At 35.7% G+C, this 27,723-nt stretch overlaps 1 protein-coding gene across 1 annotated transcript in view; it reads left to right on the top strand.

The window, feature by feature from the left end:
- HBS1L (HBS1 like translational GTPase) overlaps positions 1–27,723 on the top strand; it is an 81,160-nt gene that overhangs the window by 39,641 nt on the left and 13,796 nt on the right. Inside the window, exons 5-12 of the mRNA XM_043456768.1 lie at positions 11,466–11,574; positions 18,389–18,651; positions 19,115–19,280; positions 20,942–21,059; positions 21,953–22,099; positions 24,026–24,100; positions 24,781–24,898; positions 25,296–25,364. Coding sequence (XP_043312703.1) covers positions 11,466–11,574; positions 18,389–18,651; positions 19,115–19,280; positions 20,942–21,059; positions 21,953–22,099; positions 24,026–24,100; positions 24,781–24,898; positions 25,296–25,364 — 1,065 coding nt within the window. The remainder of the gene's footprint in view (positions 1–11,465; positions 11,575–18,388; positions 18,652–19,114; positions 19,281–20,941; positions 21,060–21,952; positions 22,100–24,025; positions 24,101–24,780; positions 24,899–25,295; positions 25,365–27,723) is intronic.

The following is a 27,723-nucleotide window of genomic DNA, read 5'->3' as shown; positions in this document are numbered from 1 at the left end:
TTAAAAAAAACATGAAATAGGCAATCTCTCTATTTAGGAGGCAGCAGTCCCTGAATAGACTGCTCTTAATTTTGCACTTGAATAAGAGACCATCGAAGAGAAGAAAGATCCTGACTAGTAGACTTCTTTTAGTTCTCTGTGATATATTTATTTGGTAATGACATAGCAATCTACTTTTCCTTGCTAGAAAATTTGGCAGCTGTTCTTACTCTTACTTTCTTACATACATTCAGCAGTAAATGTCCCTAATTTTATCTTGTAATAGGTTTTAAATAACCCTTTCTCCATCTCCATCATTCTTAGGGCAGTTAATAGAATTTCTTATGCATGTCAGTATAACACTTTTCTAATTGCTCTTCCTCAGTCTTTCCTCCACAATTCATTTTAATTCACAGTATGGTATGTCTTACCAGTGTTGAAATTCTTTTAGTGGCTCTTAAATTTCAAAATCAAGTTAAATACCTAAATGTTACACGTGGTCTTAATGAGTTGCCAGTTTTTCTGTCCTTCCCATGCAGTTAATCTCTCATTTCCCAACCATGCTGATGTGCTGTCAGCTGTATGCTTGTGTCAGCTTCTGAGTCCCTGTTCCTTATTTTTCCCTCCAGGATTCACTAGGAATCTTTTGAAGGAAACTTGTCTAATTCTTCCAGTATAGTGGGTTAGGACCTTTCCTATGCACTGTCTCTGTGTCTGCTTTATATTGTAATAATGTTTGTGTGATGTCTCTGTTAGACGTAAAGTTTCTTGAGGCTATGTGTGTGTGCATGCTAAGTCACTTCAGTCGTGTCCGACTTTTTGCAACCCTGTGGACCCACTGGAGTGGGCTGCCATGCCCTCCTCCAGGGGATCTTCCCAACCCAAGGATCAAACTCACTTCTCTTACGTCTACCTGCGTTAGCAGGCAGGTTCTTGACACTGGTGCCACCTAAGTATCATGTCTCTGATCTCTCTATTCTAGTACTTAGCAGAGAGAGTCACCCAACATTTCTCTCCTGTCCGTCATGAATTAATACATGATTGTCAGAGATTGATTTATGTCTATAGATTCAGTGTGGTATGAATCATTGAGTACTTAATATATGCCAGGTATCGCTCTAAGCACTTTACATGTGTTAACTCATTAAATTCTCTTAATCTATTAGGTAGGTTTTAATATTGTTATCACTTTATAGACAAGGAAACTAGGCACAGAGAGAAGTGAAGTGATTCACTTGAAGTCAGTAAAGTTTCAGGGCCTGGATTCAACCCAGACTGCCTGGCAGCAGGTAGACTTACCTCCATTACTATACTCTCAAGTGAGAGTTGACTGGAGGATTTTGACATGGAATGGTTATTGGGTGTATCATACGTATTTAATTCTTTTGCTAATAACTCTTTAGAGCAGTACTCAACTGGAGGTGATGTTGCCCCACAGCAGACATTTGGCTCTGTCTGTAGACGTTTGGGGGATGCTGCTAAGCATCCTGTAATACCCTGCTTCACCTTCAACAAAAAAATATCCTGTCCAAGATATCAGTAGTTAAGAGTGAGAAATCCTGCTTTAGAAAATGTAAGAGTGTAGGATAGATTTTACCATGATTTTTTTTTTCCCAATAAAAGATTCCATGTTCAAAGACGTCACATTTATAATTCCCTTTAGTTTTCACCTTCATTCCTTTAGGAATTTACTAGGAAATGATTTTGTTTGTTCAGTTCAGCATTCAGCAAACCTGTATAAATGATGGGCATTGTATCAAGTACTTCAGTTGTAGAAATAGAAAAATTCAAAAGATTCAGTCCTTGCTGTCAGGAAACCTTGGAACCTAACAAGGGGTTACTTAACACAAAAAGACAAAACTCTTTAGAATGTTACTTTCAGCCTTACTAGAGCATTCTGAATATAAAGTAATCATTGGATGATTGATTGGGTGAACTTTGTACCTTTGTTTCCAAACATGAAATAAAAATTCAGAGCATCTCTGAAGAATAGTATAGAAATGAGTTTTTAATGTTTTGAGTGTTTTAATATATATGCTTTTCACTTAAACATTTTTAATTATAAAAAGTATATGTAGTCATTGTAGCATAGATGTATGTAAATTTTGAGATGAAAAGTCCTTCCTCTTTCCTAATATCAGTCTCTCGAAGTAATCACTTTAAAAGTTCACTTACATTCTTGTAGGCATTTTAATGCCAATAGCATAATGATACAGCATCTTTGCTGTATAATATTGCAATTGCTTTTCCCATTTAATGTATCATGGTTTTCTTTCCGTACATTTAGGTTTACTATTTTTTCTGAAGCAAATTTTTTCTTTGGATGCATCATAATTTGTTAACCATTTCCTCATTGAGGTACATCTACAATCTTTTTGCCATTACAAGCAGCACCACAGTAAATAATCTTGTTCATATATTGTTGCACAGTAGTGTTAGTATTTCTGTAGGACACATTTCCAGAAATAACAGTGTATAGAGGAAACTTCTTTATTTTTATCAAATAACCCTGCCAAAGGCTGTACTCTGGCCAGTGGTGTCAGATAGTGCTCTTTTTCCATTTTCCTTTGCAATGCTGGATGCTAATAAAAAAGTAGAAATTCTGCTTATTCCTCTGCCCCCTTTAACCCTCTGCCCCCCCTTCTTTTACCATCTCCTCTTTTCAGTCCTCCTCTCCCTTCTGCTTGTCCCTCCCTGCTCCTCCATTTCCTCTGCCACACCTTTCTTTGAGTAGTGTATTTTGAACTGGTCTGTTTATTGGTTTGTAGGAGCTCTTTATATATATTAATCCCTTCTGTGTATTTCCCCACATACACTATGTTTGCTTGTGGTATCTTTAATTGGAAACATTTAAAAATTTTTATGTAAAATTTGTCAGTCTTCCTTACCTGAAAATTAAATATATTTTTATGTTTTCTTTATGTTCATATCTTTAGTCATTAAGGAATTTATATATGATACACTGTAAACCTATGATAGGGTCTTTTCCCCAAATGAATAGCCAGTATTCCCAATACAATATTGAATATGACCCATTCTTTCCCTGCTGGTTTGAGACATTTCTTTGCACATGTTGAATTCCTACTTTTTTAGAAGACTGTGTATAACCTGTATTTTTGTTGTTGAGTCACTTAAGTCATGTCCGACTTGGGACCCCATGGACTATAGTCCACCAGTCTCCACTATCCATGGGATTTTTCCAGGCAAAAATGCTGGAGCGTGTTTCCATTTCCTTCTTCAGGGGATCTTACTGACCCAGGATCGAACCCGTGTCTCCTGCATTGGCAGCCGGATTCTTCACTGCTGAGCCATGAGGGAAGCCCCTTGTAACCTATATATTCATATGTACTTTTCCATACATTTAATTCTTATTTTTATGTATCTCAAACATAAATATATTCCTATTGGTTCATTTGCAGATGCTCTATTCTAATTCGTCAGGCTGTTTTTGTGCCATTACCACATTTAAATTATTTCAGCTTTATGATTGATATCTGGTAGTTCCAGTCAACTATCATTATCCTTAAGTTTAAAAATTTTATTGGTCATTCTCTCACATTACTCTTTCAGGTGAACATTAGCTTAGCATGTTTTCCCCCACAGTAGTCCCATTGGATTTTGTAATACCATCTCATTTTTTTTAATGTACTCTTTAGACTTACTTGTATATGCCATGTGCTACATCACTTCAGTCGTGTCTGTAGCCATTCAGGCTCCTCTGTCCATGGGATTCTCGAGGCAAGAATACTGGAGTCAGTTGCCATGTAATCCTCCAGGGGATCGTCCTGACCCAGGGATTGAACCCAGGTCTCTTCTGTCTCCTGCATTGGCAGGTGGGTTCTTTACCAACGGCACCACCTGGAAAGACACTTAAGCAAATTTAAAAAACACACTAGGTTTAAGCCAAGTTGAGATATAAATTTTGTGTTCCTGTTTATGACTAGTTATATATTTATTCCAGCACTTTTTGATCCTGTAATTGGCTAAAATCACTTAAAAAAATAAGAGAGGTTAATGGGTACAGCAGTATCCAGTGAAGCTAAAGATACTTGACAGTAAATATGTATTGACCACGAATTCTGGCAAGGATGTTCTATGAACAATGATGAGATAATTCCAAAGAATAAGATCTGACAATTTTTTTTTTTAGTTGACAGTATTTTAAAATAGTTGGTGTGCTTTTACAAATACAATATTTATTATAAAATTGTTGTCAGGTAGAGGGTTTAGGTAGTGATATCCTTATTTTGCCCATGGGATAAACTCAGTCTTTGGAGTATTTGATGACTCAGTCTAGGCTCAAGTTCATGAATTTTCTGGTGGCAGAGACTTAGATTTCTAGACATACTAGAATTGATTACTGCAAGGTGGAAGATACCTATAGAGTTTAAAGCATCCTAGGAATGAAGAAGTGGATGCTTTATTAATGGCTAGGGAAAAGTTAAGGAATTATAAACAGAAGAGAGATGGCAGCATATTTTATGGAGAAATCATTATTACATATAAGTTTTTATGGTTTTTGTTTTACCTCCTCTTAATTTAGCTTTTCCCATTTTAAACAGTAATTATCCTCCCTAACTTAGTATATTTAATATTATTTGTTTTACTCTACTTATTGAATGAGAAAATAGCCCTTGAAAATACATCTATGAAAGATTATTTTTTTAAAGAATGCTTTCCTTCAAAGCTTCAGTGTTACATAGTCTTTAAAAATGTCTTTTGTCGCTGCCCATTCTTTTTCAGAACTTTTGCTCCATTAACACTTAAAAATGACTTTTCTCATGTTGTTTTCCAGGTTCAGGTCAAATCTCATTTCATTTGTTAGAAGTTGTTCCTAATTACTCAGATGCATACTTAGAATTCTGTTGCTTATCGCTTCTACAGCTTAATCTCCACAGCTTTTATAATTGTCTCAGAATAGTGTAGAAGCTCTTTAATCACCATGTGATGCATATCTTTTTTTTTTTTTTAAAATCTAGCTGTGTCACTGCCCAAGGTTGTATAATTCTGACAAAGCAACTGTTTTGAACCTTAGTTTCTCTAAAGTAGGAATAATTATACTCACTTTGCGTGGTTGTTGTGAAGGTAAAAGAGCATATGCAACCCCTGGCAGAAGAGCCTACCTGAGTACCCATAGCAAGAGTCAGACTGGCTTCTGGAGCCCAGGTCTCTAAGCATTTGGAGGTGGCTGGTAGTAAGTGCAATAGGTAGGTAGAAAGTAAACTGAGGTTATTGCCTGAAGAAGAGAACTAAGATAACTTGCAGAAGCAACAGGGATGAACTCATGGTTTGACATTTTAAACCCTCAAGGCTTTATCATTCAACTCTTTCTTGAATGCTAGTTGTGAGCAGAGCCCTGTGTCTGTGCTGGGCTCTGTGTGGACAGGTGTACGAGGCAGTTCCTGCCCTCAGAGAGCTGTAGCATTCTAGTACTGATTGTGTTTTAAAGACCAAAGGGATGAATCAGAAGAGGGTAATTTTGTGGATATGTAAATGGCAAGTTTCATTAAGTTTAGCAAGTCTGTTACAGTTGTGGAGAGCTAGGGAGATTTAGCTTTGAATCCTTTAGGAAGGAGTATACATTGAATATACGTCTTCAGGATGAGAGACCTGGGTAATTGCATGTTCAAGAGACAGATCTAAATGGTTTCTGCTACTTAGATTTTAGCCCCCAGGAAGGAAGTGGAAGCAGTTCTGGAGGAAGCAGCCCAGCAAGGGGTAACCACTAGGAACTAGGTAACCACTAGCAAAGAAGGCGGCTTTGCTTTAGAGATAGAGGTGAACTGGACAAGTAGGCGGGCTGATTCAGTACAGACCCTGCGACTAAGGTGGTCACTTCTTTGTTCCTTGTTTTTGTTTGGGGGACTTTTTTTTTTTTGGTTTATGTAACAAGCTGGTTGGACTTGATTAACTGGATAGCTGTTATTTTCATTGAAAAGAAGAATCTAAAAGGTGGTCAGTTCTTCATCCTGCTAGAGACCAAACACTAATCACTAATATATGACTCTTCAGAATATGTTTCTTTTTGTGAGCATGATTTGGTGGGTGGGTTTTACATGACTTGGGGGAGGACTTTGATAATTTTTCTTTGGAGTGGTACATTTTTCTTTACCTTCTAAGGGGCTGTTTGATTTAAGGGATATCTTAATGGTTTGGGAATGATAGACGCATTCACAGAACTAGAAACCTTTTAATTTACTTCATTGTGTAGATGGGAAAACTGAAGCTAGTGAAATTAAACAAACTTTAAGCTGTAAGGTAGACAACACTTAATTCGTGGTAGAGCAGTACGGAGTCCAAGCTCCTTTTTTCCATCCAGGACTCATTCCATACTGCCATTACTTTGGGACTTCTTGAAAATGTAATGCTCAATTTCTTGAGGTTGTTATACAGAAAATGAATTTCTAGTTGGTTTGAGAAGATGAGGGAATACAGTAAACATTTTACATTTTTATGTGATGGATATATGTATCTCTTATTGATCCATGACTGGTTATTTTAGTTATTAGTTCATTTCTGACCTGTGTCAGTAGATTTTACTTGTCATCAGTTTGATGCTAGTTATGAAGGGAACTGTGTAATGTGGTTGGATAAATGGAACCACATCACACTGCTATTAATAACAGCTTAATAGAAAATGTATTGAGCATATGCTTTTGTTGACTGCGGATAACATCAAATTGAATTAGTGTATTTCCAAAATAGGCTGAAGCAAGGTTCTCTCTCAAGGGGAGAGTTCTAGGGTTGGAATTACTGAACCTGCTGAAATAGCATGCAGAATTTTGTGTGCTGTGTATTTTTCTGTCAAAAGTGTCCCATTATTCTCAATAGCTTTTTCAAAGGGGTGTCTGACTGAAATAAGAAGATTTATGAACCATTGCTTTAATGGTTGATATTCAGATTCTTTTTTTTTTTTTTTTCTAAATAAGGCTTTCATTTGTATAACCAAATTTTTGAAATACTGCATCTTTGGTTTGAGGTGTGATATCCTGTAGATAGAAATCACCAGAAATGAAAAAGATTTACTGCATCCCCAGAAACAGCCCTGGTGGCTCAGATGGTAAAGAATCTATGTGCAATGCAGGAGACCTGGGTTTGATCCCTGGGTTTGGAAGATCCCCCGGAGGAAGGCATGGCAACCCACTCAAGTATTCTTACCTGGAGAATCCCCATGGATAGAAGAGTCTGGCGGGCTACAGTCCATGGGGTCACAAAGAGTTGGACACAACTGAGTGACTAAGCACAGCCAGAAATAGTATGAATTCATATTGTGACTTTTCTTTATGCTTAAAGACCTTTTATTTCATTTTATGACCCAACTAATTTTTATGAAACTCACCATTAAAGTATTTCAATGTACTAAATGTATAAATGAGTCAAGGGGTTTTTTACACACAAAATAGAAGGTATTAAAATTAGCTTTAATTATCTTAAGTTTTATATTCACTATATTCCCTAAAGTATACCTTAATAAGTATTTTATAATTGGTGGGGGGGGAATAAAAGGCAGGAGAAGTGGGAATTAACCTTGTATTACTTGGATTGAGACGTTTTTATGCTGAGCCTTTCCCTCTATTTTGACAGAGTCCAAAACCTGCCATGCGTCTGTATCAGTCAGGGTGTTCTCCCCACCTACACACAGCACTCCCTCATCCACCCTCCCCCCCATCATCATCATCCTCATCATGTTCTCAGTCTCCTCCCTTTTCATTCACTCACCCCTTCCTACGTTTGCTAGAATTTTGAAACTGCTTTTATCATGGAAATCAAACCCCTTCAGAATTCTCAACCTGTTTTCTTAGTGTTTTTTCCACTTCCTTGCTTAGTTCGTGTATATCCTCTCAAACTCCAAGGTCTAGAAAGTCAACTTTATTTTCTTTTCTGCCATTTCCAACCATATCCCTTCGCTCTCTTTTCCCACTTAAATCTTGGCTCCTTTGAAGCCTCTTTGTCTTTTCCCTAACCAGCCTTTAGTTCATCTTCACTGCTGTCCTTTCCTGAACAACCTCACAATCACTGTTCCTTGAGCACTAAGACTTTGGCAGCTGACTTACAGTTTTCTTCTGTGCTGTGAGCTCTTCATGATCATAGCTTGTGCATTCATGTGGGAAAACAAGTCCAGTGCTCTGAACTTGGCAATTCCTTGACCAGCTCATTTCCAGTGACCTTCACCTTTCATCAGCAATTCACTGATGAATTCCCTCCCTTCAACTTCCTCTCCCCTCAAATCATGAAATCACTTGTCCCATTATGACTACAACCACTTCATTGTATTTCTTACGTCATGGACTTTTCTTGACCTTTGGACCCCAACTTTCAGTGCATCAGCACTCTTCCTTTATCATTTGTTTAATCCAGCTTAGAGTTCGTGATTTATAATTTCAATAACTCCCCTTTTTTGTTGCCGTTACCTTCAACCATCTTTATTTCTTTGCCCGTTTTTTGTATCTGTTGAGTAGAAACCTACCTCTGAATGATGCAGTCAGTATCTTCTCTGTACCTGTTCCTGAATGACTGAACATTGCTAGAAAAAGTCATATGGACAGGCAGATTGATTCCACTGCACGTTCATTATTGCAAATCTTAAATGGGCAAATCTCAATCTTAAATACTGTAAATGTCAGTACTATCCAACAGTTCCCCTATTTTGGTGTGTGTTCAACTCATTTCTTGTGCAAAAATTATTGAAAGCCTCATTTGCTTCACCAGTCTTTTAACTTTTTTCAGTCACCCTCAGTTTCACCAGTTAACTGGTTGCTATGTTATGGAGAAAATAGGAACTAGCTATTAGGAGTTTTCATCTTCTAGCTTCTCAACATGAAGGCAATGGCAACCCACTCCATTGGGTATTCTTGCCTGGAAAATCCCATGGGCAGAGGAGCCTGGTGGGCTGCAGTCCATGGGGTCGTGAAGAGTCGGACACGACTGAGCGACTTCACTTTCACTTTTCACTTTCATGCACTGGAGAAGGCAATGGCAGCCCACTCCAGTATTCTTGCCTGGAGAATCCTAGGGACAGCGGAGCCTGGTGGGCTGCCGTCTAAGGGGTCGCACAGAGTCGGACACGACTGAAACGACTTAGCAGCAGCAGCAATAGCAGCTTCTCAACATACCAGTCTGGTTTCTATTGTAGTAAAAGTGCCTTTCTCCTATTTTAGTTCAGTTTCTACCTGTGCTTTATGGCCCATCCCTTTCTGCATTGTCAGAAATTCTAAAACACCTGAGATGATCTTGTTTCTTCCTGATACTTTGAACCAGGCCTTCTCAATTTTACTTTCTTCACCAGATGATCCCATATAACATTTTTGCTACCATTCTACCACGTTCCCCCCATTTCCAGTCAGATTTTTTTTAAAGAGTCATTGGTCTGTATATCTACACAATTGCTTATCTAAGCCCTTGGGACCAGATTTGACTCAGAAATCAGAAGTTTTTGGATTTCAGAAAGCATTAACACCTGTAGTGTGATATCCCTGATGGGATTTGGGGCAGCACCCTATGATCATCACATTGTTATTTCTGCACTGGAATGTGTGGCTTTTCACTTTAAGTGAAGTAAGGGCTGCAAAAAGCTTCACTTCAGTCCAGGTCAGGTTTTACTTCCAAATGAGGTTAAAAAAACCTTGATTTTGTTTTTAGAGCTTTTGGACTTTGGAATCATGCGTAAGAGATAGTGGACATGCACTTGCAGCTACTTCTGTTTTCTCAACTTCATTTTCTTTTTAACCCGTTTTAACATTTCCTCCCCTCATGTCTCTCAAGTGATTCTTGCTAACTCTACTAATGACCTTTATCTAAAGGGCTCGCATCACTGGTGAATGATTTTGTTCGTCTCACTTGCTTGAACAGCAGCCTCAGACTCTGGTGATGCTAAATCCCCTTAGCTTTGGGCACCATTCACCCCCAGCCTTCCTCTCTCACCTTTTTGCAGGCCTTGTCCTCTTTCTTACTGTCCTCTGTCTTAATGATTAAAGGTTGCGTTTCTTCCAAGGCTTTGTCCTCAGACCACTTGTTTTCTTCCTCAGTGTTCTCTGCCGTGATCTCACTTATGTCAGTGCCTTCAGCAACTGATTATGTGCCGATGAGTCACAAATAAATACTCCAGCCCAGACTTCTTCTTTGAGAGTGACCATTTATTTTATCTTTTCCTCTAGTTCCCTTCCCCCTCATGTTCTTACATCATTTTCTGGGCTTCCAGTTGTGTTAGAACGAACATTGGGTTCTTTGCTGTGACTTAAAGGTCCTTCATTGCCCGACCATCGCCTCCTCCTTCAGCTTCATTTAACTCTGCTCCCTCTCTCCTCCACTTTCACTCTCTCTGTTTGAAATGCTCTTCTTTGCAGTTTATTCCTATTCATTTGTTTTGCATCTTAACTCTTGTTTTCATGTCCCTTGTCACCAAATCATATATGGATTATAACACTAGTGACAGTTTTAATTTTACTTATATTTTTGTGATCAGTTAGTACCTATTCTCCACTAGACTTTCTCAGTACAAGGATTATGTCTGTTCTTGTTCAACATTTTATTTCCAGCATAATGCTTGGCATACAGTAGGCAGATAACAAATGTTTTGAATGAATTATATACATTAATTTGCCTTTTCTAATTTTTAAACATAATTTCTGTATATACACTTACCAGTGCAGCAGTGCAGTTTCCATAGTTTTATGTGGACAAAATCCTGATGGTACTCTTACTGAAAATAATAAAAGTTCATTCTAAAGAATTCCATGAATTAAATATATATATGTGTGTGTGTGTGTGTGTGTGTGTGTATTTTTTAAAGGTTCAAATGCATAAAAGTCTTACTTTGACCTAGCTCATAATTTTATCTTCCTTCATGTTCTTAATTTTTCAATTTTGACCTCTTTGCCCATATTTTATATAGATATCAAGTATCTATACTTGTGTGCTGCAGTCCATGGGGTCGCAAAGAGTGGGACACGACTGAGTGACTGAACAACAAATGAAGTATCTTACTAAGTCTAGTATTATGTCCAAGTAAAATATATGCAGTGTCTAGTACAATTCAGCAGACTCTCAACTTGCTCATCAGTTTGTAGGTATCATGATTAAAAATAGTTTAACCATCTGCTAACTGACTGAACAATTTTAGTGTTGTGAAAGGGCGTGGTAGGAGAGAGAGAGAGAGGGTCTAGGTATAATGTCAGAACGAGGCTCAGTGCAGAAACCACCTTGTGACCTCTTAATATTGAAACTTCAGAGTCAGTTCAGAATTAGGAAGAGATTTGGTGGTTGGTGGAGGGTTAAGCATAGAAGAGTCCTGACAGGAGGGGATTTCCCAGAACAGGGTGACAGAAGAATTTCTTTCAGCATTTTAATATTTCACTGAATTTTTTTAGAGAAAAAAACATGTTTAAAGATGTGGTTCTGTGAAAATTGTCATAATATGTATTTAAAATATAATGTTTCTAGGAATCAACTTGAATTAATGTGCTTTTTATATTTTACTCTTTAATTAGAAAAATCAATAGATTCCCAGTCATCTCAAAGTGAATCTGAAATTGTGCCAAAAGTTACTAAGATGACTGTATCTGGAAAGAAGCAAACTATGGGATTTGAAGTGCCCAGGTAAGGTTTTTAACTCTTCCTCCTTTTTTTTGAAATTAGTGTTGTCTCCTTGTTAGACTGTAAGAATCTATTTCAATTTTGCATAATATAATCATTGAAGTACAATAGGTCCTCAGTATGGCATAATACAAAGAAAAGGGGATGAGAAATTAGGCTTGATTCTAAACTTATCTATGTGTGTTAATCTACCTCATTGTCAATTTCCTCATACAAATAAAGTATAGCTTCTTTACTGTCAAAAGCCTATGATTTTGTGAAATCAAGCACTGCGAGGTAGGGCGTCCTTATGCCACTAGATGGCATAAACAAGCAGTGTTTGCGAATTAAATGTAGCTGGTGAATCATTCAATCATTAATTAAATATTTTGCTATTACCTTTAAACTCTTTTAGACTTTGATACTGAATAAAATGGATCAGTATAACAAAGACAAAATATAAAGCATACCTAGACTCACAGATATCTAATGAGAAATGATAATAAGTCATACTTAGCTATTACTCATTTATTCTTTCTTTTCACAATCTTTAGAATTCTCTCAAGAGTTTCTATAGATGAGGAAAGTGGGTTGCTTGAGACATAACAGCGGAGTCATAACTTTAATTATATATGTTTTGTCTACCAGTTAGACAAGAAACACTTATCAGATATGAACAATATATATTTTTTTCAATTTCAGGAAATACAACCTCAGCAGCCATTTTTTTCTCCTTTACAGTATTTCTTAATGTAAACTAATAGAAATATCCATGAGTGTCTGTTGGGACAGATGTTAATGATTATTTCGTTCATTTTATTTATTTTTATTTTTTATTTTATAGAAGCCAGATTTATTCATCCGATCTCAAATTTAGTGAGGGAAAGAACTCTATATCTAGGACATAGTAGGCATTCAGTATATGTTAGTTGAATGAATGGATGAATGAAAAAGTTAATTTTTAGTTTGAGTAACTTTAGCCCATTAAAATAATTTTGCATCCTGATTCAGTAACAAAAAGCTTAGTGTATGTCTTTTCTCTCTGAATTAGGCTTGGGTTGTTGGAATCATAAATACCTTTTTATTCTCATGTCTTGAGTGCCATTTAATCCTATTATGGAATTATTTCCATTGAGCAAGGAAAAAATAAATAAAATATGCAGTTCCTTGTTCTAAGGATTTTAAAATCTTATGCAAAAGGTTTTAGAGGCTTAGAAAGCAACATGCAAATGAGCCTAGTACAAAGAAAAGAGAATGAGAAAATGGGCTTGATTCTAGACTTGTCTATGTATATTTGTTTATATATTACAGCCCATGGGGTACTATATATCAGAAGTAAATACGTAGTTATGTTTGTAAGTATTTATAACAGTAATACTCAATAATTAATTAAAATTATTGTTAAATTATTATTAATTGAAATTATTAATATAGTAATTAATGATCAAGAAAAAATGCTCAATTCAAGTAGTAATTCTTAGAATACTACCTTTATACTTTACAAGTATAATGCAAGCTTTTCAGAATTTATAAGACTATATGCTTCATGAGGACAGGGACCATTAATATTAATCACTATTTTCTTTTCATAGAATAGTTGTTTAAGTATTTATTGATCAGAATCCTTGGGGAAATACATTAAAAAAAAAAAAAAAAAACACCTGGAAATAGTAAAAAGCAGACCTGTGAGCTAGTATTTTGATGTGGCTCTGTAGGAGAAGTCATCAGAATGTGAAAGGTCTACAGGTACAGATGGAAAATACTTAGAAATGCATAAATATTGCTCAAGGACCAAGCTATATTTACATCAAATACTTTTATAGGATTTTTTGGGAAATGTATAGTAAGGATAATACTTAGGCTGTTGTTTTTATTTAGTCTCAAGAAAGCACAGAGAAATATAATTAAACACTTTTGAGTCAAGATTTCAGCATCATAGGTTTCTATATAATGTGATTCCCAGTGACTGCTTATTAAAAAAAAAGGGTAATGCATTTCTTAGAATAAAGTGAAAGAGCCAACTATTTCTTCACTATTAGTAAAGATAGTAAATACCTCTCTCGAAAATGCAGTGAGTAAAAATCATTAGAACGTTGTGTAGAGAACAAATAACTCTGTGGTTAACCTCTTCAATCTAAATTATTAACTTTTCAGTATCATTTAAAGAACTCACAAAGAAACATGAAGCCTCTCGAAATGTGGAAATATTGTCAATTTTGGAAAGATGGTTTAAAAAAGCAGATCAGTCATTTTATAGTAATAGATAAGGTTAAACAATTATGTGTTAAAGCACCTTAAAAAATATTCACAAGCTTATTCTTCCATTCTTTCTTTCAGTCAGTAATTATAGCTCTGAACTCGTAATAGTTACTTTACCTCATCTTAAGAGATTTTTCAAAATCTTAATACAGTAACTTTTACTTTATAATATGCAGAAGTTTTTACTCAGTACAGACTTACCTAGAATGCTTTCTAGCTACATTGGCGCTTTGCTGTAACACTGCATGGGTTAGTGAATTAAAATGCAGTTTTCCTAAAATTGAAGAAATGTTGTAAGAGTTAGAGAAAAGCAAATCTTCCATGTTGCTGAACCGTAAATGAGATAATCAAGACAGACCGCGTTTCTGGTGCTCTTCCTATCCTGAGGAGGGCTGCCTACTTTGTGGGTGAGCCCAGCTTCAGCCCTCAGCCCACTGTGTCAGATCAGAGCTGTTCTGCTTCTGTCTGTTTTCTGTGTTGGAGTTACCATGAGTTTTCCTTTGAAGAAAAGTCTCACTAAAAACAGAAAGATTTGAAGCCAGAGAGTGTGATTTTTCCCAGGCCTGATCAGAACCAGAGTTTGTGACTAGTTATTCTGCTTGAGTACTTTGACAGTAATTTGTAGGGTTTTTTTTTTTTTTTTTTTCTTTACTCCTCTAAATACAGAGTTGTCATGTTTTTGTTTTAGAGAACTAGTTGTGGACATTCAAATAAATGTTTGAAAATTTCAGTTTAAATTTGATTTACTTAGCTTGGTTTGTTGGACTCTTTTAAGAGTGGGAACAGTTTCCACATACTTAAATTTTTTCCCTGTAGTTCGAGGTGAAGCTAATCTGTCTAAGCAGTGACCGCTCAAGTTAGTGGAGATTTGCTAAAGCAAAATAAAACAGGAGTGGATAAGAGGCTTTTAATGAAGTTGAAAATATAACTAATGTGATTCTTTCCTGAGGCATGGGATGAGAATCAGTGTTGGGCATTTAAAAAATACTGAGAGAGAGAACAGTGAATCTCTTTTTGTTATGCAGGGCAGGAAGAAAAGAGATTTGCTGTTCGTACACATCTCCATCACAGTACAATCCTTAAGTGATCTTTGTGAACTTCTTTCTATATGTAATTCTTCTCTGCCAGCTCCACATTAAGATGGGTCTAATTGGTTTCATTCTAATAACTTGAAATTTAACCTGTTCTTTGTCCTAAGTCTTTATTTGTGTCATTGAAGGAAAGGTAAAGCACTTCATAAGTCTGTTTGATTACATTACATCTTTCATAGCTATCCACAGGATAGCACTGGTATGATTTCCATGGAGGACAGTCAAGGAGCTAATGAAGAACTCAGTAAGAGCAGTGTTTACTTTTGGAGGCACTGTCATTGTCAAGGAGGAAATAAGCCAGGTGGTCTTATTTCTATTTTACGTATCTGATATCTGAGTTCCTTACTAGACTGTAAACTTTTGGGATCAATTGATAACTTTTTTGTTTCTATATCTTTTCTTCTCAGCATCAGTGACTAGTGTATGTTACAGTTTTTAGTGAATCAAGTATTATTGAATTAATGAATTAAAACCCCTTTGCCAAAAGTAATAAAAATGTAGACATTTAGAGATACTTCCTTCAAGGACAGTGTTTGAGCAAAAGAAGATTGTGAGTCTCTGTGCTGTTGAAGGAATGAGTTAGGGATTAAAAACTGATAAAGCTATTGTTTTTTTTTTTTAATACGAATTTATCTGCTGGAACACGTTTGGTACCAATTTTTACAAAATATCTCCTTTATGCCACCTGTTTTGATAGGACTGTATGGCTGAGCTATGGGCTTAGACACTGAGTTTCAGTTACTTTATGGGATATTTTCTTCTTATCTTAGTTTTTAGTAGTCTGTTTTTCTCCTGGAATCTTCTAAGTCTGTATTTGTGTGGTTTGGGTCTAACTGCTTATCATTTCCACCTTAACAGACTCTAGCCACGTAGCGGAGATTATTTTTTGGTCTGCAGATGTAAGGAATATAAAGAGATGTCTCTGCCCTTCTGACATTATAGGATGTCAGTCAAATTGGTTTAAATATTCTTTTTTTTTAATTTATTTTTTTATTGAAGGATAATTGCTTTACAGAATTTTGTTTTCTGTCAAATCTCAACATGAATCAGTCATAGGTATACATATATATATATCCCCTCGCTTTTGAATCTCCCTCCCCATCCCACCCCTCTAGGTTGAAACAGCCCCCGTTTGAGTTTCCTGAGCCATAACAGCAAATTCCCGTTGGCTCTGTATTTCACATATGGTAATGTAAATTTCCATGTTACTCTTTACATACATCTCACCATCTGCTCCCCTCTCCCCATGTCCATAAGTCTGTTCTCTATGTCTGTTTCTCCATTGCTGCCCTGTAAATAAATTCTTCAGTACCATTTTTCTAGATTCCATATATGTGCTTTAGAATATATTTATCTTTCTTTCTGACTCACTTCACTTGTATAACAGGTTTTAGGTTCATCCACCTCATCAGAACTGACTGAAATGTGTTCCTTTTTTATGACTGAGTAATATTACATTGTGTACCACAACTTCTTTATCCATTCATCTGTCAGTAGACATCTAGATTGCTTCCATCTTCTAACTATTGTAAATAGTGCTGCAATGAACAGTGGGATACATGTGTCTTTTTCAACCCTGGTTTTCTCAGGGTATATGCCTAGGAGTGGGATTGCTGGGTCATATGGTGGTTTTATTCCTAGTTTTTAAAGGAATCTCCATACCATCTTCCATAATGGCTGTATCACTTTACATTCCCACCAGTGCAAGAGCAGTCCCTTTTCTCCACACCCTCTCCAGCGTTTATTGTTTGTAGGCTTTTTGATGATGGCCATTCTGACCAGTGTGAAGTGTTATCTCATTGTGGTTTTGATTTGCATTTCTCTAATAATGAGCAATGTTGAGCATCTTTTTATGTGTTTGTTGGCCATCTTTATGTCTTCTTTGGAGAAATGTCTGTTTAGGTCTTTTCCCCACTTTTTGATTGGATTGTTTGTTTTTTTGGCATTGAGTTGTATGAGCTACTTGTATATTTTGGAAATGAATCCTTTGTCAGTTGTTTCATTTGCTATTAATTTTCTCCCATTCTGAGGGTTGTCTTTTCATCTTGCTTATAGTTTCCTTTGCTGTGCTTGTAAGTTTAATCAGGTCCCACTTATTTACTTTTGTTTTTACTTCCGTTACTCTAGGAGGTGGGTCAGAGAGGATCTTACTTTGATTTGTGTCATCGAGTGTTCTTCCTGTGTTTTCCTCTAAGAGTTTTATAGTTTCTGGTCTTACATTTAGGTCTTTTCATCCATTGCGTTTATCTTTGTGTATGGTGTTAGGAAGTGTTCTAATTTCATTCTTTTACATGTATTTGTCCAGTTTTCCCAGCACCATTTATTGAAGAGTCTGTCTTTGCCCCATTTAATACTCTTGCCTCCTTTGTCAAAAATAAGGTACCCATAGGTGCCTGGGTTTATTTCTGTGTTTTCTGTCTTGTTTCATTGGTCAGTATTTCTGTTTCTGTGCCAGCACCATACTGTCCTGATGACTGTAGCTTTGTGTATAATCTGAAGTCAGGAAGGTTGCTTCCTCCAGCTCCATTCTTCTTTCTCAAGACTGCTTTGGCTGTTTGGGGTCTTTTGTATTTCCATATGAATTGTGAAATTTTTAGTTCTAGTTCTGTGAAAAAATGCCGTTGGTAATTTGATAGGGATCGCATTGAATCTGTAGATTGCGTTTGGTAGTATAGTCATTTTCACAATATTGATTCTTCCTACCCAGGAACATGGAATATCTCTCCATCTGTTTATGTCACCTTTGATTTCTTTCATCAGTGTCTTATAATTTTCTGTGTACAGTTCTTTTGTCTCCTTAGGTAAGTTTATTCCTAGATATTTAATTCTTTTTGTTGCAGTGATGAATGGGATTGATTCCTTAATTTCTCTTTCTGAGTTTTCATTGTTAGTATATAGACATGCAAGTGATTTCTGTGTATTGATTTTGTATCCTGCAGCTTTGCTAAATTCACTGATTAGCTCTAGTAATTTTCTGATACTATCTTTAGGGTTTTCCATGTACAGTATCATGTCATCTGCCAACAGTGAAAGCTTTACTTCTTCTTTCTCAATCTGGATTCCTTTTATTTCTTTTTCTTCTCTGATTGCTATAGCTAGTACTTCCAGAACTATGTTGAATATAGTGGCAAAAGTGGACACCCTTGTCTTGTTCCTGATCGTAGGTGGAATGATTTCAAGGTGCTACTGGTGGTTGGGTGATACCGGGTCTTGTATTCAAGTGGTTTCCTTTTTGTGAGTTCTCACTATTTGATACTCCCTAGGGTTAGTTCTCTGGTAGTCTAGGGTCTTGGAATCAGTGCTCCCACTCCAAAGGCTCAGGACTTGATCTCGGATTATTCTCTATGTCGGCATGTGACTTCACTACTTGGCTTCTCTGCTAACACTCCCAAGAAATATCCCAGCACCTCTGGGAAAGCAGCAGTTCTTCAAGGGTGGTCGCCAGACCTGGTTTAAATATTCTTTATTCCTGTCTCTGCCTTCTGTAGAGTAACTGCTGAAGAAAATGGTCATAGTTTCCACACACCTCAAAAAGGACACTCTAGTGAAGATACCAACCTTGTTTCTTCTGATGTACTTGAGAGTGCTTCTAAATCAGCTCTTCCATCCTACACCATTCAAGCATCAGAAGAGCAGAGTTCAACACCAACACCAGTGAAAAAGTCTAGCAAGCTGAGGCAACAAATAGATATCAAAGCGGAACTGGAGAAGCGGCAAGGAGGAAAGCAGCTGCTCAACCTAGTGGTCATTGGTAATGCCTTTTGTTCCTCTGGATTGTCAGTCAACTGCTTCAGCCCAGTAACTGTCTAGTGGCAGCATGGGAATACACTCCACTCTGAGTTTCTGTGTGGGTGTAATAGACATGAAGCAAGAGGGCATGGTACCGTAATGTTGAGTTGTCAAGGTCACTTGGGGTGAAATAATGCCAAGTTGCCAAAGAGGTCATTAGACTTGGTTGTGGCCTTTCATTTTGTGAATATTGGAAAATGGCATGTCTTGTTGATCACTTTGATTTCCAGAAATCAAGAAAACTTTCTCCCCTCTAAAGAGATATGCTCTTTTTCCTCCATTTAAACAACTTATTGGCAAACTATTATTTGATAAAAATTGGTGTTTATTGCTCTAAACTATTGAATTACAAATTCATGCTATGCCTCAATGTGAACAACATCTGGAAAATGTACCTATTTTTAAATTGAATCAATTTTCCTTAGGTCATGTTGATGCTGGGAAGAGTACTCTGATGGGACATTTGCTTTATCTTCTGGGTGACGTAAACAAAAGAACTATGCATAAGTATGAACAAGAGTCTAAAAAGGCTGGCAAAGCTTCGTTTGCATATGCATGGGTCTTGGACGAGACTGGTGAAGAAAGGGAAAGGTAGTCATTATATATAAAATTTTCATTCTGAAATTGCATATAGTTTTTTAAATGATTGTGTAATATGTGTTGAATGTGCATGAAACAAATCATGAAATATTTTAGATACTATTTTTAGAAAACTTTCAGTTATCAGGGAAGTATTTTTATTGCAGTTTTGGTTGTAGTAGACTACAACATACAATGTTTTACTCCTTTAAATTCTATGGAAATAGTTTGAAAGTATGTTTATAAAAAAACTGAAAGAAAAACACATACAGAAAAAGGCAGTAAAATCTCTTAGTTAATTATTCTGTGGGAGAAGTTTTGCTTGTCACTTCCCTGAGTATATGTCAAATTGTCTTGATTTTGAATTAACATTATGAGAAAGACTCTTAATTTAAAATTAGTATATATAGTGTTAAATATATATATCCTATATATATATGTAGAATTATTATAATATCAGTTTATAAAGGAAAAGTAACTTTTTGTAGTATACTATCTTTTGTCTGAAATCAAAATGACTAGTAAATTCAATTACAAGATTTAATTCATCTTTATACTTTCTTTACTATGTTTTTATGAGACACAGTCAACAAACAAGTTGACTCATGTGTTGAACAGAAATTAGTAGTAGCCTGAGTGACATTTTCATATTTTTTTGGTTACACATGCAGAGTAAAGATAGGTCCAAAGCATATGGTCAAAGTGATCCAAGGAGGAGCTTAGGCTCAGTCTTGGTTCATCACTATTCTCAGATAATTATTTGGAGATTATTAAAGAAAATTAAGTATCGTTTTTACAAGCTTAAATGGCCCATGGTTTCAGATTAAACTAGAATAATGTGACGAAGAAGACCCACAGTTACTTTACTGCTAAGATGAACATGTAATTTACCAGCATAATTGTTGGGATACTGCTAGTAAAAGAGTGCTCATTCCTTATTCTGGATTTTTCAGGGCAAACCAGAATGAATAATTACCTAATTTATTGCCCGCTTGTTTTCACTTTCTAAACTCCTCAAGTTTAGAAAGACTTGCTACTTTTTTAGACACTCCTGGACTTTCTTATAATCTGACTGTTTTTGTGGCTAAGAAGAGTACTGTGTTGGACTCCAAGAAGATTACATGGGATGCAAAATCTCTTTGTCTCTCTTTGTCTCTCTCAATTTTTAAGAAATTGTGCATCTCCTTTGTTATGTCTCGTTTGATAAATGTGTAACATGCTGACCAACCTTGCAAATGAAAGTTTCACAAGTTTATTTCTATAATTACTGAAACATAAATGTAAGAAGATAAGGAAAAGTTCCTCTTGATAGTACCTCATTCTTCATTTTTATCTTTTCTCATGTGCAGTATTTGTTTCCCACTCCAGAGATGTCCCTATATTTCTTTCTTCCTTCGCAATTTATACTGCTTCTTACTGGGGAAAAAAAAAAAAAGAAAATGGGAAACATCAATCATTTTGATTAAGCTCTTGTTGTGTCTACAACCTTGTTTTGAAGCCATACCAGCAGAAATTCCAGATAACCTAATTATTCAAAATAACAGATTGTATAATAGAATTCTCACTATAACTTAAGAATTTAGACTGTTATTTTTCCTATATTATTAAGTAACTTAATCTCTAAAGCTTGATTATTTCTATAGTTGTTCTAACCATTTTATGTTTTCTTTAAGGGGGGTAACAATGGATGTTGGTATGACAAAGTTTGAGACCAAAACGAAAGTTATTACATTAATGGATGCTCCAGGCCATAAGGATTTCATTCCAAATATGATTACAGGAGCAGCCCAGGTACCAGATATTTCCTTAACCAAAGTACAGTGAATGTAAATAAAATTTCCTGATGCTGAGGTTATAATTCTAGGATTATAACTTGAAATACTAAAGTTCTAACCTTTTAAAAAATTTGAAAAAAATAGAGAAATATTGTATTTTTCATTGTCTATTTATTGGTACTGTATAAAACCTTAGAATTGTAATTTATTACAAAGTAGTAAATGTATAAAAGCCACAAGTTTCTTTAGTAAAAATAATGGTAGGGGCTTGATGAGGCATAACTTTGTATTTCATTTATTAATAAATTGGAGTGAATATTTCAATATAAGCCTTTTTGTTACATTTATATTAGTATTCGAGTCCTGTATCTTTTTAAAGAGCTTATTTATGCAGAAATAGGGAACCTTGGGAGTTTTCCCCCTGTGGTCTTAATGGAATTAAATGTACATGATTCTTAATAAGGGTACTGAAAAAAAAATTCAAAGATAATAACTCTAAATAATTAAAACATTGAAAATAGCATTAGACATATGGAACACTGATTTCTTCTGTAATAGATGATTATTAGAAAATATGGAGAGTTCATAACACAATTATTTGTCTCTGTTTACTTAGGTTTTAATTTTATGTTTTTCTTCCTTTGCCCAGTTATCATAATTGTTATGTAATCAAACATGGGAAGGTTTTATTCTTTATGTCATTATTTTTTTGACCACATGCTAGTACTTTCTTCTCTTTAAAGTTTTTAATCCATCTGTGTGACTCCTTTGATTTGCTTGTGTTTGATGTCATGTTAGAGTCTTCCTTTAAAATCTGAGCTGCACAATTACTTCAGTAGTCTGTCCTTTGAATTCAAATGCTGTGACACTGTTTCTAGCTTAGTTTTTTTTTTTTTTTTCGTTTTTTAGGCAGATGTAGCTGTTTTAGTTGTAGATGCCAGCAGGGGAGAGTTTGAAGCTGGATTTGAGACTGGGGGACAAACACGAGAGCATGGCCTCTTGGTTCGTTCTCTTGGAGTGACCCAACTCGCAGTTGCCGTCAATAAAATGGATCAGGTATTTTTTTTTTTTTTGGATCAGGTATTTAAAAGCGTTTTGAGTATTCATTTTAGATGCTGATTAAGATGATGTTCTGCCTTGTTGATGACCTCAGGTGTGACTGGTATACATTTTCTTAGCCCAGTTGTCATATTTTAAAGAATAAATACATGATGCTGATTTTAAAATGAGGTATTAGTAGTATTAAGCAAGAAGATAAATTTTTACTTTCAGAATTAACTTATAAATCTTAAAATCATTTTTAAGATAAATAAATAATAAATTAATTAAGATAAATAAATAAATGAAAATGCTTTATTTATTCTGTTATGAGGAAAACCTGAAATAAACTATATTTCCAGCCTCCCCCTCCTGCACATTTTTAACTTTTCATTTTGTACTTCCACTCAGTTTATTTTTGCACATAAAAATCTTTTTCTTTATAACATTGGATTCTAGTCTGCTTCATTATCTACTTTTTTCAAAAAATTGGCAATATTCTTGTTTTTGTTTCTAAGTGACTAATACTTTTTATGTAAAGAGGTTTTTACAGCTTTATTCTAGTATATTTTGAAGATATACTTTATTCAGACAGCTCCCTACTTTTGAATGTTTTCAGTTTTGTGCGTGTATTTAGAAATAGTTTATTCTGTGGAAATTTCTGGGCCTAAGGATATATATGTTTTTAAGTCTTGTTGTACATGATCAGAAGGGTTTCCCAGGTGGTGCTAGTGCTAAAGAACCCACCTGTCCATGCAGGAGACATAGGAGATGTGAGTTTGATCCCTGGGTCTGGAAGATCCCCTGGAGGAGGGCATGGCAGCCCACTCCAGTTTTCTTGGCTGGGGAATCCCGTGGACAGAGGAGCGTGGCAGGCTACAGTCCTCATGGTTGCAAAAAGCTGGATATGACTGAAGTGACTTAGCCCACACACATGGACGCACATTCTTTGTGTATTTATTTATCACTTGTATTTTTTTGAATTTGTATAATTTGATTTTTTTAAAGTTTTAAAACTGAGTGATTTGTAAGCATTATTTATTAAAGACATTACTATTTCCTTTTAATTTCTTTCTTTATGCATAGGCATTTTCTTATCCTGGGATCAAATACATATTCACCTAAATTTTCTACATAGTTCTTTTATGGTATCATCATTACATATACCTTTTATTTTTCCCCCAACATTTTAGTATGAAAATATTCAGACATAAAGCAAAGTTGGAAGAATTTTACAGTAGACACCCAGAATATACCTCCTACATAATATTCTTCCACTTGCTTGATCTCATTTTTGTCTGTCTACCCCTGTGTCCATCCATTAATCCATCTTATTTTGACACGACTTTCCATGTAACTTACAAGTTATAGTCATTTTTACATTTACCCCTGAATACTATAGCATGGGAATAGTTACCTAGAATTCATATCACATATGTATATATACTAAGACATCTAGTTGACTTGAGTAGGTGTCAGTAATTTTATGTTATTTCATTTGGTCAAGCAATTGGTCCAAGCACAAATTTAATAAGTAACTCACTTTTTCTCCTCACATTTGAATTCACTTTTAGAGGTAGCCCACTCCAGTATTCTTGCCTAGAATATCTCATGGACAGAGGAACCTGTTGGGCTACAGTCCATAGGTTACAGAGTTGGACATGACTTAGCAGCTGAACAACAAAAACAAAATTAGCATACACAAAAAATTCTGTTTTGGTGTTTGTTTCCAGGCTTTCTGTTGTAGGAAAAGCTACTTTTCAATCATTTTAATAGTAAGATCTGACATTCTGAGCTTTAATTTTAAGTAGATTTCATATTTTCATAGATTTTATAATTATATTTCACAGTTTTAATTATTTATATTTTATTTCAGAAATTAAAATTTTTTATATATAGCATGGTCTTCTGCATAGTTTTAAAAATAAATTGGATCTTTTTCAGGTTAATTGGCAACAAGAAAGGTTTCAAGAGATTACTGGAAAACTTGGGCACTTTCTTAAGCAAGCAGGTTTTAAGGTAAGATAATTTTATTTGGTTACTTTTCTTAAGTCTCATCTTACTGATATGAGAGAAAAAACTACTTTGATATTCTTGTCTTGTTCAGTGTGTTTAATCCTTTTTGTTTTTATTTATCCCTGGTATTATATGTATCTTAGGTTCTTTGGATTACTTTGTTTTAGAAAATTGCATAAATTGGCTTGGATTTAGTATAAGTAGAAGACTTTTTCTCCACTTATTAGATGTATTGGTTTAGGGAGGTCACAGAGGAGTGTAGAAACAAGTAGAGAAATACCTCCAGCAAAAGTATGAAATATACCTATGTTACTAGCTAAAAATGCGTGAGTGTTTTGGAACAGACTTGTAAGTTTCCCACAAAATAAAAAAGGTTGGAAACTGTTGGATCAGATAACAGCAGGGCAGTAGTTCTATGATTTAAGTTACTTTTTGAAAAGTACATTGTTACTTTTGCAAACTTGATACAGTTATGGTAATAGTGAACCTTTTAGCTTTTTAAAAATAATGTTGTACTGGGAATTCTCTGGCTGTATGGTGGTTAGAACTCCTTGCTTCCAGTGCAGGGGACATGGGTTCAATCCTTGGTTGTGAAACTAAGATCCCACATGCCTAAGGCACAGGCAAGAAAAAAAAAAGGTAAACAACGTTTTGAGTTTCATGTGTTCAATCCTTTTTTATAGGAAAGTGATGTAGCTTTTATCCCTACAAGTGGTCTCAGTGGTGAAAATCTAATCACAAGATCTCAATCAAGTGAACTTACAAAATGGTATAAAGGACTATGTTTATTAGAACAAATTGGTAAGACTACTGCCATATTAATTTTAATACTTTATAAACTTGATAGTAATTATTATTTAGAGTTCTTTATAGAGGACAGTGATTTATGTGAAAATGGATAGTGTTTATACTCAGGAATGAGATTACCAGTTTTAGAATTATATGAATATTCAAATTGGTGTCAAATTTTTCTTGTTTAATTAATGCATACTCCACCTACCTCACACACTGTTGTGAAATTAAATAAGAAATGTGTGAAAACATTTCACAAACTACAAAGTATTATATGAATCACAGTCAATTTGCTATTAGTATTAAAAATATTTTCTAGGAGACATAGGAGTATAGTGGACTCATTGGACATGAATCAAAAATTACTTTTAAATTAAATCTTTCTATATTTACCATTTTTTCCCAGATTCCTTCAAGCCTCCTCAAAGATCTATAGATAAGCCTTTTAGATTATGTGTATCTGATGTTTTCAAAGGTAAGTGCTACCTCTGTTGGCCTTCTCCAGTATGACCCCTGCTTTTCCATTTTCTCTTGATCTCTGTTGTTGGACGAAATTATGATGTTGTCTTCAGATTCTCCCTTCTTTATGCTAGTGGTACATAATTCTAGTTACTTAATGCCCCCACCCAGAAAAATCTTCAGTTTACTTACCATTTCCTCATATCTTACTTAGGCTTCCCTTGTGGCTCAGCTGGTAAAGAATCCGCCCGCGATGCGGGAGACTTGGGTTCGATCCCTGGTTTGGGAAGATCCCCTGGAGAAGGGGAAGGTTACCCACTCCAGTATTCTGGCCTGGATAGTTCCATGGATTGTATAGTCCATGGGGTCGCAAAGAGTCAGACACAACTGAGTGACTTTCACTTTCACTTGTATATCTTACTCATCTTCCAAGGGTAAAAAAAAACTAGTTTTTTATCTTTCTAGCCTTGTAGTTTTGTTTTTTCTCCCTTTAGATTCCTTTAGTTTCTGTATCCTTCAGCCAAACTGGATCATTCAGTGTTTCTTAATCATATAGGGTTTTTATTGCCACTGTGTCTACCCATCTTGTGCTCTTCTCTCTCTTCACTTGTTCATTTCCTACCCATATGTAGCAGTTTTGGTCAGGAAATAGATGTGACACATAGGTAAAATAGGAAGTTTAATATAGAGAATTATTAATATGATAAAAAAGAGTGACTGTAAGATACCAGGGACTATATGGGACCCTAGGACTGATGATGTGAACCCAAGGAAGGACAAACTTAGAAGAGGTGTTAGAGGAGGTATTGTATTAAATGTCTAAGAATACATCTAATTTAATGTTTACAAGGCCTTACATAAAAAATATAACATGGAAATGAAATAAAAGTTCTTAATAAATAGAAGAATATAATGTACTTAACATATTGGAATAATCAGGATGGTAAAGATGGCAGCTATTCCCCAAATTTTCATTACCACAGAGTGGGCAGTAAAGAGTAGATTCGGAACTGAGCAGCTATAAATTGACAGTTTGGAGGTGATAAGTGAGGTCGTCCACACACATACCCTAAGGTGTTCCTCTGTGGTCTCTGTGTGTGCTCTCGTTGCATTTTTCATGCAGTGTTATACTTGTTTCTGTGCTGTTTATTTCCTTTAGATTATGAACTCCTTGAGAGCAAGTACTGTCACTTCTATTTCAATATTTGCAGCACCTAGCCCAGTGGTTGGCATATAACACATACTTAATAAATGTTTAATAAATGAATAAATGAAGGTGCTTCACAAAAATCATTCAGTGAAATTGAAATTTATTATTATCATCTTCCAGCATTCTAGTAGAAGAGAAATTATGGTAATGCTTTTCAAAATGCTACTATTATCTATTTAAAAAATAAGATGAGCTTAATTCTTTTTCTGACTAACAGCCTTTGCTGACTACTTTTTACCCCCTCTTCTTTCTTCAGGCTGCTCCCTGGCTTCCGCCTGCATTGCCTCCTCAGTGTTCCCACTGAGGTTATCAAATGACTCCTTGGTTGCCAGCGTCAGTATGCCTTTTTCAGTTCTGTCTTACTTCCATCTTACTTGAATTTGGCATTTCCTCTGAGGCTGCTAGCCACATCCACCCTGAATCTTTTCCCCCTTGGTTTCCGTGACCCACTTTCTCCTGCTCCACTGTTTGACCTCTCGCTATCGCCTCTGGCCTCCTCTTTCTCTGTCCTTTAACTTGTGTTCTGTCACTTCACTTCTCTTACTCTGCACGCTTCTTTTGACCAACATCCATGATTTCTTCTATCTCCTACATCTTGATGCACCCCAAATCTTCCACCCAAACCTGTTCTCACCCTGCAGATACATCTGCTGACTGCTGCTGGGCATCTCCACAGGGAGTGTGCTCCCAGGGCTCCATTCTCGTGGATTTGGTATGATTGGGGCCCCCTTGAATGCATCTTCTTCACCTGTCTGCCTTGCAAACACTTCAGATTCACCAAAGCTAAAATGAATCTTGTTCTTTAATTTTCTATCTCACGGTTAATACACATCATCTCAGATTTCTCTTATTTTGCCATTATTCCCCACTTACCTTATCACCTTAAATCTGTCATACCTTATTCTCAGATTCTTGAGTTTCTTCTCTTTTTACAGTTAACATATGTATTTCAGTCAACCTCTCCACTCTGACACACAAATACCATCATGTTACTTCTCCATTTCACAGTTCTTCACTAGTTTCCAGTTACTTAGCTGAGGATGAAATTCAAACCCTAAGCATGATTTATGAGGCACCATTATTATTTGTTCTGTGTCTGCATCCTTTGCTACCTCTCTTGGCTTCCCCTCATTATTCCATACGGTCCCGTACAGATTCCATGTTG

Source organism: Cervus canadensis, chromosome 33 (genome assembly GCF_019320065.1).
Source record: "Cervus canadensis isolate Bull #8, Minnesota chromosome 33, ASM1932006v1, whole genome shotgun sequence".
Lineage (NCBI taxonomy): Eukaryota > Metazoa > Chordata > Mammalia > Artiodactyla > Cervidae > Cervus > Cervus canadensis.
Note: the sequence above shows the minus strand (reverse complement) of the source record. Positions and strands in the feature narration are given on the sequence as shown.